Source organism: Orbicella faveolata, unplaced genomic scaffold (assembly GCF_042242905.1).
Source record: "Orbicella faveolata isolate gen_17 unplaced genomic scaffold, um_ofav_v1 contig_48, whole genome shotgun sequence".
Lineage (NCBI taxonomy): Eukaryota > Metazoa > Cnidaria > Anthozoa > Scleractinia > Merulinidae > Orbicella > Orbicella faveolata.
In genome coordinates, this window is record NW_028301578.1 from 3,110,152 (window position 1) to 3,130,748 (window position 20,597).

Here is a 20,597-nt window from a genome sequence, read left to right on the forward strand (position 1 = left end):
AAATGGTGAGAGTTGCGAGACTCTCTTGTAGATTTTTAACAGCGATGGCTCTTATATGTAGTTTTATGCTCTGAGCTAACGGAAAAGGCGGGTTTTTCAGGGTCGAAAACATGACTTCGACTTCGCGCTGTGAATGAATGTTCGCGCTAGTTGTACGCGTAAGCTTTTGCGCTTGTTCTATAAAGAAAAGTTATGTAAGGAAACTATTTACTCTGGTATGGAGTTAATTTGTGAGTTTCCTAAACAATGCTTAATCATAGCCAAACCCTGTTTTGATAGGTTTTTTTTTTATTGTTTCTGTTTGTTTGGCGACTTTGCAAAAGTTTTTGAAAGGAAAGTCTGACGCGCACAAGTAGCTCATTTGCATAGTGCAGCGCGTGGGCTTTCAAGTCCGAGTCGGTGTTTTCAATTGTCAACAAATCTTGTCAAAGATTTCTTTCGCTCTCTTTTGTGCGGAGATGCTGCAACAATTTTCACCAACACCAAAAGGCTACTAACATCATGAGTGTTTCTTTAACATAGTGAAATTTTACACTGCGAAAATAAAATAGACAAGGAGTTTTGATAACCCAGCCAACAAAATCGAGATCTTTATTCGAGTACCGTGACTATTCGAGTTGATTAAAGAAAGCTGATTATTTCTGCTGTATTCACATATTTTCAGCTAAGCTTTTAATATGTTCTCAAACATTTATCAACCTTAAACATATTTAAAAACTAGAGATATCTGAGTTCGATGTACGTTTTCACTCGAAATTGGGAAGCCCAATTTGTCATGTTTTACTCACTGTGCAAAACAGGCATCGTCGGGCGCTCTTATTCATCGACAACAGACAATTTATTGGATTTTTACACAAACAAAACTGAGCAGCATCTACAGACATAAACTTTATTGTCGCTTATTGGGCCTTGATAAAACATCAAGCGTTGCTTACAATTCAGGCGAAACTCAAACTTGCAATTATTATTATTATTATTATTATTATTATTATTATTATTATTATTTTTGTTACTGTTTGGTCGAGATAGACGCTGGTGAAATCCTCGCAAGCGTGTAGCAAGAGGAGGGAAACTTTGAAGTCCTGAAACGCTGCTTTATCCAAATATATCCAGCTATTTTTTCGCTGTGTTTTAGAAAAGCCGTTAATCTTCAACATAGGTGAAACTTACATTGGAGTAATGTGGAGCCCTTGTAAAAGAAGCTGCGGAGCACAACTTGGTCAGTGATATAAAGCGGCACATAACGAAAACACTCAAGCAAAATTCCAACAGACAGGAAAGTATTGAGTTGTGGGCCAAAAGCATCAAACATTTCGGAAATTTCGGACGCCATTTTCCTGCGCTATATCCGCAAAAATCCTCGCAGCATGTACGCGCGTGTGCCGCACGGGATGGCGCAATTTGTTCTAAAAATAGAAAAATTGTCCCATATCATGGGGACAGCCCCAATACTAGAAATGGCGCGCGCTTACGGTCTCCGTCCCCGATTATGGCTTCTGGTTTCGTCCAAAACGAAAACCACCCAACTTTCTTTTTTAATGTAATTATCTCAGGATATATTAACTAACGTACCGCCGCATAACTACAGGTCGGGAACGACGATTAACATATATGTGCATGGCTGTCACTTTTTCAATAAAACCGGAAACTGCCTTTAGGAGTAATAAGGTCGAGTTACAGGTACTATCAGCAATGAGAACCTATGGGCAAGGACGCAGCAAACTCCAGTGGAAGAGGACATCCGACGAAGGAGATGGAGCTGGCTTGGCCATACGCTACGCAAACCACCTAGTAGCATTAGCCGTCAAGCCCTGAACTGGAACCCCCAAGGTCAAAGAAAGACAGGGAGACCACGGAACACCTGGCGGCGGGAGCTTGAAAAGGACATTAAAAGGACTGGACACACATGGAAACAACTTGAAAGGATAGCTCAGGACAGAGGAGACTGGAGAGTTGTTATTGGTGGCCTATGTTCCGAGAGGAGTAAAGGGCCAAAGTAAGTAAGTACAGGTACAATGAATGAGATTAATTGCAATTTGTTGAAAATAGGATTTATCGGATATCAGTGAAAAGAATCGTTTTGAGAAGAATTTCTCAGAGTTTTGTATGTCAGAATTCAATTAGGATATGCAGATCACGTCTCACTCATTAGCCATGTTCTAAAAGAGCAAAACACTGGAAACAATATTTAAAATCGATTAATCTGGAAAACTGAGCATGGTACCTAAGAGAGCATCTGAAAGCTAGTAAGTCTACCAAATGTCAGTGTTTTTTGTTGGAAAACAAAGATGTAATACACTTTTAAAAAGGTGCGATTTAAGAAAGCTTTTCATGCTTTGGAGGGACTGTCCCTATGTTTAAAAATAAATAACAAGAAAACGTGAAACACGAAAGTTTTATCTCCAATGGACGAAAATTTATTTGTTATTCCGAAAGAAACAAATCTCAGGCCACCAAAGACTTCTGTCTTGATATCAAATGGGATCAGGTTAAGCTTAGTTCGACTTAAAAGAAAGACCTTTCAAGCTGATAGAACAAAACCAAGGTGGAATTTCGAAGGAACTTTTGATAACATTTATTTTCTATGAGTTTTTGTTTTAAACATTGGTCTTGTATATTCGCAGTTTCGGTAAAGGAAAATGCGATTCAGTTTGAGAATTTAACCCTTATAAAACCGCTATCGTTGTGACCGAAGAATTTGTTCTTTTGACATACCAAGTGCTAGGAGGCAGAGTTTTGGTAGGATGTAAAGCAAGCAGGTCATAGAGACTAATAAAATCCTCATTTCTGTCTAGATGAACAACTTCATCCACTCGCACAAGCTAATTAAGCTGTAAACTGCCATTATCAATTTATCTGACCCACTTCAATTGAACATGTTTTGCTAATTTGACCTCCTTGGGTTGTCAGTTTTAAAATGTCACAGATTTCTGCGCTCGTAATGTTGAGTAGTTAACAGAGACTTATTCTACCACTTGCAGACTTCACCTCGCGAACATAATTGCAACTACATCACTTTCTCCGAGAAGCCACTTCAATTGCACATGTTTTGTTAAAATAGCCTGCTTGGGTTGTCAGTTTCAAAACGTCATAAATATCTACACTCTTCCGATTGTAGTAGTTAATAAAGACTTCTTATACCATTTATAAACTTCATCTCTTGGACACAATTGCTATTATAACTTTCCCCGATCGAAAAGGTACTTCAATTGCACGTGTCTTGTTAAAATAGCTTGATTTGAAAGCCCAATACATCTTTTCACTCTCCCCATGCGCGCATGACTTGTAACGGGCCTTCCTTCTCTTTTGATGGCATTTGTTCAATTAAACCTCAAAATGTCATATTCCCGAAGGATTGCCTAGGCTATTGCTCAGGGAGGCGTTGAAGTTTCGAATTGAATGCACATAACAGTAAGAAACTTAGTACAACGAACGACGTCTTACCGATATGAAGTTTATTTTTGTTAACTTGCTTAATCGTTTACAAGCATTAATTTCTTCTGGATCATTATTGCATATATATTTCTTAGTCAAGTCCACGGTATGACAATTCTTTACTGCTTCCAGGTTTATCCACTTCCTGAGGGTCTTCTGGAGCTTGAGGGTCTCGAGCTTGGGTATTTTGAGCTTGAGGTATGTGTTGGGCTCGAAGGTCTTTTGCTCGAGTGTTTCGATTTCGATTTCGAGCCCGAGCTGGAGTGTTTCGAGCCGGAGTGTTTCGAGCTGGAGTGTTTCGAGCTGGAGTGTTTTGAGCTCTGGTGCTTTGAGCTCGAGTGTTTATGGCTGGAGCTTGGGGGTTTAGGAGGCTTTTTGTGTCCACTTCTAGGGGGATACTCGTCACGAGGAAGTCTAATATTTGAGCATCTTCTAACTCCTGGAAACAGCTTGACCCTTCGACTCGATCTGTCCCGTTTGAGGCCATTAGTTGCTATGTCGAACTGAAGAATAGCGTCCAGATTTGCTTGGGTAATTGCCTGTGTAAGCATTCCAGGAGGATTTGGCACGTTGTTTCCAATCACTGCAAAGGTGTCGCACTGGCCATTTGGGTATAGACACGTGCCCGCAGTCCACATTGAATTAGGTTTATATATGCCTGGAGCGAATAAGACAATCGGAACTGCAATTGGCTGTGGAGGTTGAGTGTTTTGAATAGCAACGAATGAAATTCCAGTTAATAGAAACAACACACCCCCTGCCGGTATGCATGTCTGCACTGCAAACGCTCGAATATTGCCTTCCCAAACTCTCCACTGTCCGGTGTTAAAAGATCCACACTGGGGCACGGCATTGGTGTATTGATACGTGGAACGAGCGCTATTCCGGGCATTCGCCGGGTTACCTGAGGCAGTCATATCTGGGTACAGGTGACCTTTGTGGCATCCCAACTGGTTATTATGGTATATTGCATTGCTTGCTTGGTTCTGGATGCCTTGTAAGAAAGTAAAGTTAATTATTTCTAACGATATTAACAGAAAAAGGATTGACAATTTGAGAAGTTTGAAGTGACAGGGGTGAGATAGGCAATTGTTATTCCCTGAATGTTTTACTTTTGCAGGACTTGGAAAGGTTACCCTTAATTTTTCAAGATCGTCGTTCTTAATTCGTGTTAATCCTCTCTATTTTTAACCATCCTTGCTCCTATTTGGTTGACTATTATCTCTGTGATGTTTTTCAGTCTTGTACACTACTATTTTCAGTTTTCTTGTACGCGGCTCAGAGAAATCAAAATGCCATTCGACTAGGCACCTTCAGGAGATTAGCAAGAAACAGTTTTGAAAGCGTTTGGAGGTAAGATAATCACATAACAGGTCTTGTACCTGCTTACTGAACTGCCCTCGACCTTTTCCAATTTACAGAAATATATAGATTTAGGCCAGCCTCAAAGTGTAGCTCCTGGGCTGGGTTGTTCACGGCCCGATTAAGCTAACCCAGGAGAAGGTAGAATTTTGATTTGAGTTTTGTAACTTTGTGGTGAGGTTTTCTGTATATTGTTTGGTCTTCTGTTTTGAGTTTTAATAATCACTATATACACAAAACAAAGCCGCAAAAAAAATTTTTATAAAGGAAAAAGTTATAATTCGGTCAACTTTTAATCCTGGGTTAATGTTAACCGGCTTCCAAAAAATCCTGCCCTATTTTCAACAAGTTAAACTGACATGAGCCCGCGATCCAACCGATAACAAGCACTTCGTCAGCGGTCAACTTAAAAAAAAAACGTGACCTCGATGAGCTGTAAACTTGAGCCCGCAATATAATCACGTGATACTGGTCAGCGGATACCTTGTTTTGACAGGTGTCAATTGATCATAACATAGATGTCCAATATCAAAGAAGTACATGGTAAACCAAGGCTACATGTCTCTGTCAACCTAATATATAGATTTAGTCACGCCTAAAAGCGGAGCTCCTTGGCTGGGTTGTTCAAAGCCTGGTTAAGATAACTCAAGTTAACAGTCCGGAATATTCCGATAAATTAGGACGGTCATGACGTCATGAAGCTATTGTTAGCAGGGAAAATGGCGGACCTTTTATGTGGACAAAGAAAATATGTTGTTTCCAGTCTCGCATAGAGTCTGGCCAGCATTATCCAGGACTTTTTGCGACCAAACGTCGAGAGGGAGAATAAGCGGCCATTTTGGTAGTGGGAGAACGTTGAATGTCGTCTAATCTTTTAGTTTTTTTGGTGTCAAGCGACGATGTAGACGCGATTTTGTGGCCAAATATTAAGGTTAGTAAAGAGTACGCGTTATTTTCTGGTATTCACGTATTTTTCATTGCGCTGTGAATATTTTTTACTGGTTGTAGTGTTGTTAAAGTGTCATCATGCCAAATTGCACGGTTGTAAACAACGCCGATATTTTGGAATCTCTCTTTGAATTTGAGGCCTTACGAGTGTACCTGAACCGCTGTTGTTATAAGGGTTGAGTAATGCATCGTTCCTTCATTTTTATGACAGTTGTTTTCAATTTCTCTCTCTTAAGTACACAGAAGAGCATACTCGACTGCTCGAGGTACTTTGCCGAATTTTTGGGGAAAAACCAAAGGGAAAAGAGAGGAAAGAAGACGTCGCTATGTACGCCGACGATATTAAACAAATTTGGGAGGTCTCTGTTTTAGTGGATTCACCGAATGTGCACCCAAGTTGTATCACTGGAGAGCTAGCAGCCTGTTGAAAACCATCTGCAGCACAGAAGTGGCAGCGAAACAGACAGGCCAGGGGTAGTGCAGTGATTCCCTGTAAATGGATGCTATCAGTATCCCAAGGAATGGCACAAAGGGTAGAGAGATTGTTTGTGTTCATTTATCAGACGTTGAGGGCCATGCAAACATGTAAGTTAAGGCTTGTAGGGGGCATTGTACTCTTTTTTTAGCATTTTTTAAAAACTATACATACTGCAGCTGTTCCTGGTAGATGATGATTCTTTTCACCTCCCCATGAAGCTTGAATGTACCAGAAAGTAATATTTTTGCAAAATAATTTTTATGAAAGCAAAGACTGAAAAGGTACAAGAGTTCAGAATGTAGCGTCGAGTGTTGAACATTACTAATTGTGAAACTAATGCAAAACATTAATTGGTTGTGAACAGGAAACATATCTGTTCGGTTAAGAATATGTAATAAAAAATAGAAAACAGAAGAGTCATCAGACCACTTGAGGGCAATCTCTTATTTAGTGAGACTAATGTGGTAACTACATTCGAAATAAATTCATATTTTAAAACGAAAAATACATTTTTTTTTTTTTATGGTAATAATATTAACATCTGTAAGTAATGTAATAATCTTCTAAGCGCTTGTGATTTGTTTCAGGTCCTGCATTCTGCTAAGAGGCAAATTCAACGTCGAGAGTACCTAAAGAGTGAAGAAAATAAAATGGATTTCACTTTCAAGACTGAAGTTATTTTGTACACTTTAAATAAATATATAATAAAACCTTGGGACACGTGGATGGATTGTGAATGCTCCCTTGCCAACCTGTCCAGGAATTATATTTTGATATTTTTGGGTAAATAACTTGTGAAAGTCAGCAGTTATATGTAAGTTTTCATAATTTAAATGTGGAAATCAGACATGATATCTTTTAGAACAGTAACAAATAGATTCAAGAGATATTTGAAATAAATACCAAAATGGAGAAATTTCAGATTTACAAAGAATATATTAATAGAATTTTTGACTGTCCCTGCATCTTACAATACCAAAATTTTGGATACATTTTTCTAGCTTAGTTTATTTTGCATAAAAGAACAAGAATTTCTCACTCGTATCCGTTATTGAAAATTCTGTTTTAATAATTATTTAATTTCCTCGATTTAGCCAAAACGTATAACATTTTGGACATTTACAATTTATCTTTGCTGGCATATAAGAGCACGCGCGTGCTGTCGATTTCGGCCCGATAATCACTAGATAAGAGGAAAGCCTCAATTCTCACATCGATCATTTCTGTACTTAGAAAAATGCAGAGTAAAGATGCTTACCGATTGTATGGTCTCTTTCCAAAGAATGATAACTGCAGCTCGTCAAACATGGCCCGCATTGCGTTCGGTAGTGCTTCCTTCGGTTCGAGGATAATCGTTATCTGGGCAGAATTGTCGGTGACATGGAACGCGAACACAAACTTTCCTTTTATTTTATAATTTGGACAGTATTTAACTCAATTCGAGATAAATATGTACCTCCTGAAGGCCAACATTCATGGCACTGGAAAATATTCACGACTCTCTTTGTCCGCCATCTTGAATCTCTTCGTTTGTTGTGAAACACAACACTCCAACCAAAACACGCATTCTCATTGGTTGAAACGTGAGTTTCGTGACATCAGAGATGTCCTAATATATCAGCATATTCCGGACTGGTTAAGCGAGAATTCTGATTTAAGGAGACAATGTGTCAAGATTGACGGTGTCTCGAAAAGCAAAAGAATAAATGTGGCTGGACAAGGCCACACTAAACATTTAAACATTTAAACATCCAATACGCTTAGCTTTGATTTTAAAACATTGTACTGGCCATGCGGATGAATGTTTAAATGTTTAGGCTGGCCTCGTCCAGCCACATTTATCCTTTTGCTTTTCGAGAAACCAATCTTGACATTTTCTCTCCTTGCGCCCCGAAACACGTGATGTGGCAACGCGTGTTTCGCGGCGCAATTGAGTTCAAAGTACTGAACTTGATATAGTGAACGGGTCATTTTGCAATTTGTGTACGTTGGCTGTTGGGCCGACGTTACATATCTTCGCTACACAGTGCTGACGAGCCCCAAGAAGGGCGAAACAGCTGTCCACTGTTGCGATCCTGCTTTATCTGTTCTTGTCATGTTGGTGTCTCGAAACGTTTTTCACGTAGTATCAGCCTTGCAGTCTATTGTCTGTCTTCATACATTTTTTTTTTGGCTGATCAGATCTCACGTAGATCCTACGTTGGCAGCGTTTATCGTATGCAGTCCCTTGCAGTTTCTGGTTTCTCGAAACTTGTGCCCACGATATGGTCACGTGATACTGGTCAGTGGTACCTTGTTTTGACAGTTGTCAATTGACCATAACATGGATGTCCAATATCAATGAAGGAGGTTATAAATCAAGGTTGCATGTCTCTGCTAACCTTTTAGCTGGAGTATGGCCGCTATCTTGCGCAAATCCGTCGCCGTCGCCTTCGTGCGTACGCGCCCACGAGCAATACCACTAGCCATGATAACCACGAGAAAATCAATTCATGGGTTTCCTTTTCTTTTCTATATGAGTATGGGGCTCCGCTTAACGGCCCTTCGGGACACCGGAGCTCCGCCATTACTGCAAATTCGTCATAAGGTACTTCGGGTACTCTTCTCCCCCCTCGTCCCCGTAGGCTAACCGAATAGAGAGGTCTATACCCAAGCGTATCGAAATCAGTTACCGATCCTCTGGGCCGAAGTTTAGTCACGTGGACAGCCCAAACGCCTCTACACCCATTTTCATTTTTCGCGTATGACGTTTCTAAGCATTTTATGTAGCAATACATAACATGGGAAGGCTACTATGTCAAATCTAATTTAGAAGGCATTACTTTCGGAATAAGGTCTATATGGGAATTAACTCGCTCACTCCTCACCCTCTTTTAGTTTTTTGTACATGTAAATACGTTACCGGGAGTTTGGATCCATCCATCTACATTTTGTGCTTGAAAATTAACGTTTCCCGCATACAAAACGTACGCTGAATACACTGGAATTCCTCGACCTTCATCGTGCATCGACGCGTAGTAGTATACTCCCGGCGGCTGTCTCTGTTGACATATGTATCTCATGTTCTGTAAATTAGTAGTACGTAACCCAACTGGTGGCTGTCCGTTTAAAAAGTATTGTAAGAAGCAGTTGTGGTTATAATTAAGAAAAATGTTGTTTGGAAGATTAGCCGCTCGTCGTATCCCTGTAACATCTTGATTGTAGTCATCTTCAGTGCTGTTCTTATTGTTACCTAGTTCACAAGGAAGATAAAATATAAACATTTTTAGTTGAATTGTTCGTAAATAAATCAAAGGTCCGTAGTTTTTTTTGTTTTTGTTTTTGTTTTTTTTTTTTATTGTTAATTGGAGTCAAGGCGTAACTGACCGAAAACGAAATTTTCGTTTTAACCCCTTTATAAACTGAAAGAGGGATCTCTGAGAATTCTTTACGGTATGTGAGAATTTTTCTACTTTACAAATGCTGCTTCCCCAAAGCTTTTTTGTACTTGCCAAGATATCTAGTACTTTTTCTTGTATCTGCTTCTCACAGATTAAAAATCCTCTTGCCCATATAAGAAACTCGGGGTTTAAAAGCTATCAAAACGAAATCAAATTTAAGTATGGCTGCTGGTTGAAAACAAGTAAAAGCTTGAACAAAATGAGTTGAAAAACACAAATCAAAAATAACAAAGGATTCATGAATTCGGAAGATAGTTTCTCGATTGTTAATTTTTGTTTTGTTTAATGTCGATTTTTAGCGGGTTGGATCTAAATTGCAGTTCTGACGTGAGATTCATTAGAAACATGTGGCAAATTAACGTGGAGTGCTTTAAAGTCCCTTAGGGTTTGAAAACTAATATATATGTGTATCCACTTTTAATTTCACAATCTTAGCGAGAAGCAAAAAGACTACTTTTTCTCACCTGTCTTGTTTCTCACTGCCAGTCTTCCAGGTAAGACACTGGGCATCATCAGCATAGAAATAAAGAGAGAGAGAAACATTTTAACAACGAGCGTTTTCATCTCAACTGTGAACGAGGGTAAAAAAATGTGCCAATACTGAGTTTACTGAGAATAGAGAGGAATGTAACCTCGTGAGAGAATGATGCAAGTTTAGCGTATTGGAAATGAACTTATAGCAAGAGTTGTTTCTTAGGAATTTCACTAATGCATTGTTTGTCCAATAGCCTGATAGGACAATATGTACTTCTAAATTTTTCATCTTATTACTTAATTCTCCGAAAACTACGATAGTTTTCAAAAGTGGAGTTCACTAGAGCGAAAAATATTGTTTGAGAGGCTCTTTAAAACTTAAGAGTTAGAACAGCCTTTTCAGAATTTTCCAGTTTTACAGATTATTTTTACACATTTGAGAAGTTAGCTTTATTGCTGGAATTGCCTGTTAACATCCAAGGGCTTTTAGACATACGCAGATTGATCTTGTTTATTCATGGTATTGCATTTATATAGGGAACGTGAAATTTTAAGAGTGCTTGTCATGAATTCAAAGCTTTCAGTTTAGTAGAATTAATGGCAATATCGCGTCTATGCTCCACTGTGAACACAGTAAAGGACAAATTTTCGTCACACAATTAAACAGCTTCTCCTGTAGCACGTTGTGATGATATTCACTGAAATATTTCAATCGCACAAGGAGGTAGGAAGATGGGGGATGTTCGATTTCAATTAGCCTAAATCGTCAGTTACTGAAACGTAAAATAGTTTCCTTAAAAAATATTTCAATACGGCGGAAAATATTGTCTGTATGGTTCTTAAAAACTGAGGATGACGAACAGGTTTTCAAAGTTTTTCAGTTTCACCAGTTTTCAATTTTCGTCTTAATGTCAAATGAATTGGAAGCAGTAAGTTAAACTTGGTTTATTTCAGTTAATGAACGACGAAACTATTTTTGAGCTAACGCTATTACGTTTCCGTGGAAAATGGGATCTTTGAGACCTTCCCACAAAAGCTTTAGAAAAGATCTTCTTAAGAGCTAGTTTTGACAATTAAACAGATCACATCATCAACTTGTGCGAATATGAAAAAATAGAATTACTGGCAATTCCCACCCCTGTGCCACTCTTTTAAGTCAGAAGAGGACACATTTTCATTGTATAAGACTTTTCCATGGCCAAAAATACATTTTTAGAGTTTTGACGATTAAACAGATCATCATCCCACTATGCGATGGTATTTACCGATATATTTAAATTTTACAAGCTAAGCGTGGAGTAGATTTGATTTCAATTGAGGAACGTTGGATTCAAGCGAAGATTCTTTGCCCTATTTCCACTGCCTCTTCAGTTTCTGGTTCATTTATTTCTATCGGCGTAAATATTACGCAGATTCAGGACCGGTATGTCGGCATTTTTTACTGCCTCGGTAGAGGTTGATACATTTTCTTCTCTATTTGAATGTACTTAGAATTTAAAGTGGCAGATTTACAATAGTAGTTTTTCTTTCCAAGGTGGAAATTAATATGATTCTGTCTCTTTGCAATCTTATTTCAAAAAGTTACCCACAACACCAGATGTCGTCAGTACAATCGTGATTCCATGTAATAGGAAAACAATTTCACCAAGAACGCTTCCATCTCAATTTAGCGCATGAGATTAAAACTGCGCCAACAAGCAATTTGCAAACAATATACCTGCAGGACAGAATGACACAAATTCAGATTGTTAAAAACTTGCTTGTACCAGAAGATTTTTCGCGAAATTTCGCTGATTAAATAAACTAGTTCCATGTTCGGAAATAACAATTATTTGTCTAAATGGATCTGGAGTGTTGTTAACTGTTAGTCGGCAACTCATTTGTATAAATGAACACTTTTCAATTTTACACCTGCAAAATTTTTCAGATAATAATTAAGAGAACGCGTTTAATGACAAATACAAATCTATAATGTTTCATTTTTCTTGAGCTAAAAATATACTATCGAGAATGTTTTGGAACCTGTTTACATGTGTCTGGTGACTACGAGAGTTGCAGTTGGTTTTTGTAATAAAAACTAACGATAAAAAATCACGACGTTTCGACCTCTCCGAGGTCATTTTCAAGTTTGAGTAAAAATTATTTCATGAGGAATGTGAACGCCTTAAAGAGTCCTTTGCCCCACTGTGCTACACTGAAAATCTGGTGCAGTCTACCATCCGCCTATTCATCGATTCACATACCCAAGTATCTGAGAGGACAGAAGCTCCAAGGAGAATCGTACTTCCTTTTAAAGACCAGAAATCTGCAACTGCAGTAGGCAGACAGCCTGGCGATCTCAATCAAAGAATCAAAGCACGTATTAGCCCGGTTTACAAAAGTTGAAATATCAAGGACGAAATTAAAGTGAGGGATGTCAAACCGCCGCTAGTAAATCAGCAATGCCTGGTATATTGCTTTGCGTGTGACCTGTGTGATTTGTATTTACTTGGCGACACTTACACCACTTGTAACAAATAGAAGAGCACAAAGGATGGGCAGTTGGACACCACCCCAGGGAGCAATAGGATAAGAAGCAGGATGACATTAGAAAAAAAATATATATAAGGACGTGTCAGAACAAATTTGACTGCCTTATTTTCGTTTTTCGTTTTTGTTTTTTTCTGTTTTTGATCAAAGAATTGAACAACTGAACAACTGAACCAAGACTGAACAAACAGCGCGATTCAATTCGCGCTAAATTATTTGTTTAGACCAGTTCTTTAAGGTTATTAGAATTGTTTTATTGTCTCATTGTCTTAGGTCCTCTTTAACTTATTCTATCTCTTACGTTACATATTTTATTGCATTTTACCGTTCGTGACATTTTTCAAGTATTTTTACTGCAAGAAACATGTTTATGCTAATCTTATAAATATATTTTTACTCGCGTTTGAAAATGAACTCGAAGAGGTCGAGACGTTGTGATTTGTTATCGTTAGTTTTTATGTCAAAGAAAATATTTAATTGCAGTTGGATGGTAAAAAAAAGCAAGTGTAACACATTTCCAATATGCAATTTGCCAGGATTGTTAAGTTTTGTGGAACAATGGGATCACAAAGTGTATTTGAAAATAAAATTAAGGGACAAAGCCTTTTAAACAACAAAATTTAAAGTAAATGGGAATGTATTGCTATTGAGAAAGTTCATTTTCTGTCAGTTTTCGATTATATTTGCAACTTTAAATTTGCTTGGAAGGGATTTGTATTTGTCTCTTCAATCACATTACAAAACTCTAATGAATGTCGTGCACTGAATGTTCCACTAACTTCTAACCCTACCTTCTGAGAGAAATAAAGTCGTATTTCCGGCAAAGCTAATGACAAAAATTGTTTAACTGACAAAATGTTGTCAAATACCAGAAAAGAAAATTGTAATTTGCCGAAATAAGAAGGTTTCCGATTTCAGTTATATCGAGATTCAGCCATTGTTGCATTTGCAATTTTGGTCTTTGATCAGCTCCGAATTCAACATTTTGACTGTTTAGTACTTAAAAGTTTACCCAACCAAATCATACTCTCGAGTTGAATTCATTAGACCGGTAGCGATAGATGTTTCAAGGTTAACATAGAGCTTTAAAAAAAGTTAAAAAGGAGCCAAGAAAATTAACAGTCTTGAAAAGTAAGACGAAATGATGTTTCTTATGTTTTCAATGTTTGGAAACAAAAATTATAGAGCGTATCTTTAAAACATCATAACATCAAATGGGAACAGGTTAGATTCTGATCGACTAAATAATAGTCGGGAAAATAGGTAAGGATATTCTATGGAAGCAAATGAACAAAGAAGTGTTTTCCAGTCTTTTTTCGGACAAGCTATTTTACTTTGCAAACGAATTAAAACACATGTTAATGGAAAAAATAAAAGTTAGCAGGGCTGGTTTGATCATTCTTTTGATTTAAAGCTAAGAGAATACAGTTCTGATTCTCACCAATGTTACATAGATTATCTTGTCCTGATTAGCTATTAGATTTTAAGCCTAAATAGAATTTCCAAGAAAGTTTTGACAACACTTATTCCATTTGAATGTTCGTCTTTCAAATAACATTGACCTTGCATTTGTTAAAGGAAAATAGCTTTCAGATCAGGGGTCAATCTCTTGATAACGACAGTATACTAAACGATAGAGCTTTTTAGTCGAATTAAGCTTAAGTAGCTGATAGAGACCGAGAAAATCGTCATGCGTATCCAAATTAACAACTTCACCTAGGGAAATTACGCTTACCAGACGGGTAACAACCAAACACGTGCTGTGACAATAACCTATAATAAAGGCACCTCTCTACCACTTGTACCCTTCACATCTCGGACTCAATTGCCATATTACCAATTTCTTCGAGAAGCCACTGCAACTGCACATGTTTTGTTGAAATGATCTGCTTTGGGCTGTCAGTTATGAAAGGTCATATATTCTACAGTTTGAAAACTAAAGTTTATGTATATTGACTTTTAATTTCAACATCTTAGCGATAAGCAAGAACACTACTTTTTCTCACTTCTCGTGTTTACCATTGGCGATCTTCCAGAGAAAACACTGGGCATCATCAGCACAGAAATAAAGAGACAGGGCAATGACAGCGACTCTTTTTATTTCAAATGTGAGCGATGGTTAAAAAAAAAGAAAAAAAATGCGTCACCGCTGAATTTAGAGAAGACAGGTCTTTAATGTCGTGAGAGAATGGGACGAATTTAATGTATTAAAAATGCACTTTTAGCAAGAAATGTTTGTTATAAATTTCATTACCGTGCTGATCCAACGGTTCGATAGGTTAATATATACTCATAAATTTGTCTATTAAAGAGAACATATATTTTGAGAGGTTCTTCAAACTTTTCACTCATTCATTCTATCGTAATTACTGGAATTAGCGACCGAAGGCGCCTATTCGAGGGGGCGCTAAATCGAGAGAGAGACAGAAAGACAGAGAGAGGGGGAGGGGGCGCTTATTTAATTTTTCCTCAATCGTGCCCTGACATGATCATTTTTTTTTTAATACATCATCTGCGCGAAAAGCAACAACATAAGCTGTTTATCGACATAGAAAAACTGATCCAAAGTTTAAAGGGCGGTACCGTTAGTACTTATAATTTTTCTCTAAACTTAACGTGTTTAGAAACGAACCCCGAAATTGTAGGATGCAAATGAGAAGAAAAGAAAACATGTGTCCCGTATTGTAAAGATGTAAATTGCTAATGACTGTGTAAAAAAGGCTGGATGAAAGTGATTATTCACGACGAATAATATGTATATTCTTTTTTTTGTCTAATTACTAGTCCACAAAGTGGAGGGCGGAGATGGGGGCGCTTACTTTAAATTTTGGTCGATAGGAGGGCGCTTATTACTAGGGGACCCTTATTCGAGGAAGGGGGGCGGGGCAGGGCTAATTCGAGGATTTACAGTATTTAAAACTCGGCAAGTTCAAGATGATTAGCAGGATTTTTTGAATTTTTATTCGCATCCATTTCAAAGTTTCGCTTGATTGTCAGAATAGCATTGGGGGCATGTACATGTAGGTTGCACTTGGTTTATTTTAATTGTTGGACTTCATAGACACGCAAAAACCAATTAATTGCTATGTTCAGTTTATCCGAGAAGCCACTTCAATAGCACATGTCTTGTTAAGATAACCTGCTCGGACTGTCAGTTTTGAAAGGTCATATATTTGTTCACTCTTTCACTGTACGCAGGGCTTGTAAAAGGCTTCAAAAACCAGAAGAAAGACTTGACTGGGGTTAAAATACAAACAGATTTTGTTTCAGTAGAAATGGTTTTTTACTCAAGTTGGGGACCTTTAAAAATCTTGCCCATAACGACGTCTCCAAAAGCTTAAACTTGGCGTTTCTCGTAGCTTTGATAAATATTTAATTTGCATCATCTGGCAATGGATCTTTCATCAATTTACGTAGAAACCTTTCTTGTTTTCCAAGAGAGTTACAAATTTTCTCTTAAGTGACAAGACAAACCAATTTTATTAATGAGGAAACTGCTTGGGACAGCCAAGCTGATCCTACTTTGAGAGGTTCTCACGAGAATTTCAGTTTCTTCACAAAAAGTTCATGCTCTAGGGAATAATCATAATTGTATACTTAAGCAAATCACGCAAGCGTGATCCAGAACAGAGAAACGCAAGTAAAACCCATGACATAACTCACATCAAGAATATAATAATGAAATACACAGACGACGCAATAGAATTTGAGATGAGTAAAACAACCTGTCGTAACAGGTTTGTGGTGTATTTGAATTCAACGAGGCGAATAAATTTGAGACAACATATTTTCTGGTTAAGGATTTTACTGATTTGTCAATTTGCTTTATCGTTTAGACGCATTATTTTCTTTTTCATCATCATTCCACATAATTTTTGCTCATCAAGTTCGTACTACATGTATAAGGGTTTTGTACTGCTTACATATTTATTCGCTCTTTTCGGGATGGGGTACTCGGTCTCTGGAAGTTTAACATCCACGGATTTTTTTTTTTAATTCCTAGAAACAGGTCGAGCTTGTCTTCCACTGTGCCCCTTAAAAATTAATTTTAAGGTTTAAGATTTCTTGTTGGCGTTTCCGTGACAAAGTCTCTTTTACAGAGTGAGGTTTTCAACCTCACACTATACCCCCAACCTGGAAGGCCAGGAGGCTATTAGTCAGGGCTCTCCCCTAATGGCCTGTCCGGCAAGGTTGAACCTGCCAGGAGGATGACAGAAATGTTACAGAAAATTCGTTTAAGATTGATCATTATTCCAGTTAAAGACAAGAAATGCATTAAGAAGCCGGGAAGACTTGCCGTGTTCAAGTTTACAAATTTACCTGTCTTTTACCAATAACCTTAAGAGAAATTCAGTGGGGTATTTCACCGAACCCAATAAATTGAACAAATAAAACGAAGAAGTCTCCATACTTTGTAAACGAATGACATCATACAAGCGTCAAAAGCTGTCAATATAACAAATCAATGGTTTTCCTTCCTACGTAGAGGTTGTCACTACTAACACAAAGAAAACTTTAAAACGCGTCTGGCTGTATTTACAAATACAGCTTTGTTACTTTTAAGCTTATTTGTTTACACTATGCAACTTTATATTCAACAATGACTCTAGTCTTATTGTTTGAAATTTATCAAATTTTTCACAGCATGGTTTCAAATCGGCTAATAAGGAAGACTATAAACTCTTATCATATGACCCGTACGGCCCCGCGCGCAATTTCCTTGGAAAACCATAAGAAAAAAGTTCCCGTTTGAGGGCCGTACACGTCGAGGTGATAGGGCGGGAAAAACGCGTTCGGCCCTACTAGAAATGCGTACGGCCCCGCAAAAACAATGCGAAACAATTTTGTTGCTACAAAGTGTTTTCTTGAAAATGAGTGAAAGCGAACATTCGGACATTGAATTCTATTATCCCGGTGAACTGTCGGACGCTGAAATGCTGCGATTACCTACTCACAACGAAGCAACAGAAAGAAAGTCACTACTCTCGAATCAAGAAATTAAGAAATTTATTACGAGCCAACAACAAGCAAACACCGTGAAAAAAAAACAACTTACGATATGAACGTATTTCAGAGATTTCTAAATGAGTGTGGCGAAAAACGAAAGGTCGTGGAAATCCCCCCAGAAGACCTGGACAGTCTGTTGTGCAATTTTTTATATCACTGCTAATAAAAAGGACAACTCAGAATTCGAACCTGACACCACGTCCCCCTTCTCGCGAAGTATCCAGCGATTCCTGGATGACAACAACGCGAAGGTAAACATCCTCAAGGACGAAGAATTCAAGGTATCGAGAGAGGTCCTGAAATCCAAACGTCGAGAACTCAGGAAGCAGGGTAAAGGAAACAAACCGAACGCCACTGTAGCTCTGACAAACGAAGATGTTGAACGCATTTTTGAAGAAAACCAGTTTGGTGTCCATGAGCCTGAAGTACTTGCGCGTACGATGTGGTTTTTACTGACTCTTCACTTTGGGCACCGAGCAAGACATGAAGCAAGACAGATTAAATTTGGTGACATCGCTTTGAAAAAAGACGAAGCAAGTAGTGAAGAATACCTGGAGTGGACAACCGAGAGAGAGAGAGAGAGTAAAACCCGCCATGGCGATGAAAATGAACACCAAAGATCTTTCCGTCCGAAAGCGTACGAAACAGGCGACAGGAAATGTCCAGTGTCTTGCTTCAAAGAATTTGTATACAGGAGACCAGGAGAAGCCAAATCGCCAGAAAGCCCATTCTTCCTAGCTATTCGTCACCGGCGAAATCCATAAGATAAAATTTGGTTCCTAAACAGCCCCATGGGAAAGAACAAAATTGGCGAGTTCCTTTCCAGCGCTTCGAAAAATTTGCCAATGTCTACAGGCGTTAAATTTACCAACCATTCCGTACGTAAAACATGTATCAAGACCCTCCTAGATTCGGGAGTATCCCACAGTAATGTAGCCCAACTAAGTGGTCATAAGAGTCTTAAAAGTCTGGATAGCTATGCTGTGGCGTCCAGTGAGCAGCAACGGCAGATGTCGAAAATACTCAGTGAGAAAGAAAACAACTCCAAGCCCAAACCGAAGCCAAATGCACCGATGGAAAATCTCCAAGCTCATACAAGCAGCGGCAACGTCCAATGATCCATACCAACAAGCAGCTTATATTTAGGAGCAAGCATTTGGGTGCTAAACATCCAGAATCTTGTCCTTCCTGAAGCTTCCAGCTCAAATCAAGCTCTTGGCATTTCAGCTCTGAAGAAACACCGCCGCCACGTTATCGAGTCTTCAGACGAAGAAGATTAGAGTAAAATCTTGCGTGCAAGTTTTGTACAGTTGATTTCTTTTTCTTTACAGCTACTCTCGGCTGTAACAAATTCAGATGACATTTTGCCAAAATGAGAGCGTTTGCTTGAAAAGTTGGTCAGAATATTTGTATTTTGCAGTTTGTAAACAACTTGTGGTGCCGATACACTTCACTGGCTTACCAAATGAATTGCGTGAAATCATTGACTCTTTGAAAATGCGCGCGAAACGAAGCAATGCTGCCACGCGCGTGTCCTTGTTCCACCAAAAAAAATGAATATGAAAAAAAATAATAATAATAATAATAATGGTCATATGATAAAATGCTTATTGACTGAGTGAGGTCGGGCCGGACGGGAAAATATTTGGCTCTCGGTCAGGACGCACAGACTTCGCTGCGCTTGGTCCGTACGTCCTGACCTCGAGCCAAATATTTTCCCGTCCGTCCCTTCCACTCAGTCAATAAGTACATATTATTAAAGATATCGGCTTAACTTATAAGCTTATCTCGCCGAATTACCCAGGCAGTGAGACCTGGGTTTAAATTTCGGCTCTATTTTTTTTTTTCCTCGTTCAGTCACAAATCGCCCTCTGGTCTCTAAAGCACATGTCACATGCACGTCAACTGTGCATGCGTACAGCACATGGAATTTAGTGAAGTTGTCGTCGTGAAAAGTTAGCACAGATTCCATGATTTCTAGGGCGATGAAATAGCATACAAACGAACACACCGTTCGCCGTAGACCAACACTGAAGGACGTTAAGCGTTTTCGGAACGGGTCGGTCTGCAAGCCCCACGAGAGATCAATCTACGAGCGAACATTTTGAGTGAATTTATCAAGAATCGTGTTATACCAAAGGAGATATCAACCGGAGCTATCAACTCTTCAACTTGATAAAAAACATCTTCAGAAGCGTCATCGTGCTTTTAGACGTGATCGTGAACCAAGTAGAATACCACCACGAACTCAAGAACGTCTGAGCAACAAGAGCAGAAAGGTTAGAGAGTCTGTTTACGAATGTATCTGTTCGAGTACACCAAAGTAAACTTCGTAAAGTTAACAAAGTTAAAATCTCGAACTAAACGATATTCTCTCGTTATTTTCTTGTAACAGAGTTATGTGTCTTTACAAGAATGAAACCCATGTAGCGAATAATTGTACATTTAAGCTGAAAGAAAGTAACGTATGGTGACCCCAGAAAAGCAATTCTTGGCTTACACTGTAACGCAATCCTGACGCAATAATAATAAAAACAAAAATTATTCGAAAACCATTTAGTCGATAAAATCAAGAAATTGTGATGTTGTGGCTTTTACTGATGTTTTAAGATTCGGTGTGGCCAGGTTATAAGAAGTAACAAACGGTAAAATTTCTTTCGCCTTCTTTGTTTTGTTACGAGGAGCCTCTGTTCTGTCTGAGAACTAAACTTCAGTCAAGATTTAATGAACGAGCGCCGTGGGCTAGCCTCTGTTGTAGAGTCTTGCTCAAAATCTCGTTTGTATTTATTAAAATTCTCTTTGACTGAGTTGGTTCTTAAAAAAGGTAATGTTTCTCCTTTGATAAAACCCTTTTTCGTATCGAATGGGTGGCAGGATGGGAAGTGTATATACTGAAAAGTTTCAGTGGGCTTGCAGTAGGTTTG

The 20,597-nt window shown here is 38.4% G+C and overlaps 1 protein-coding gene across 1 annotated transcript; it reads right to left on the reverse strand.

Annotated features, from left to right (window-relative positions):
* Positions 1-3,440: 3,440 nt before the first annotated feature.
* LOC110057210 (uncharacterized) lies at positions 3,441-10,329 on the reverse strand. The gene is made up of 3 exons (XM_089281002.1): positions 10,128-10,329; positions 9,126-9,455; positions 3,441-4,429 (listed from the first exon to the last, which is right to left on the reverse strand). The coding sequence occupies exons 1-3, from the start codon at positions 10,225-10,227 to the stop codon at positions 3,570-3,572; spliced, it is 1,290 nt and encodes a 429-aa protein (XP_089137128.1). The 5' UTR covers positions 10,228-10,329; the 3' UTR covers positions 3,441-3,569.
* Positions 10,330-20,597: the final 10,268 nt, after the last annotated feature.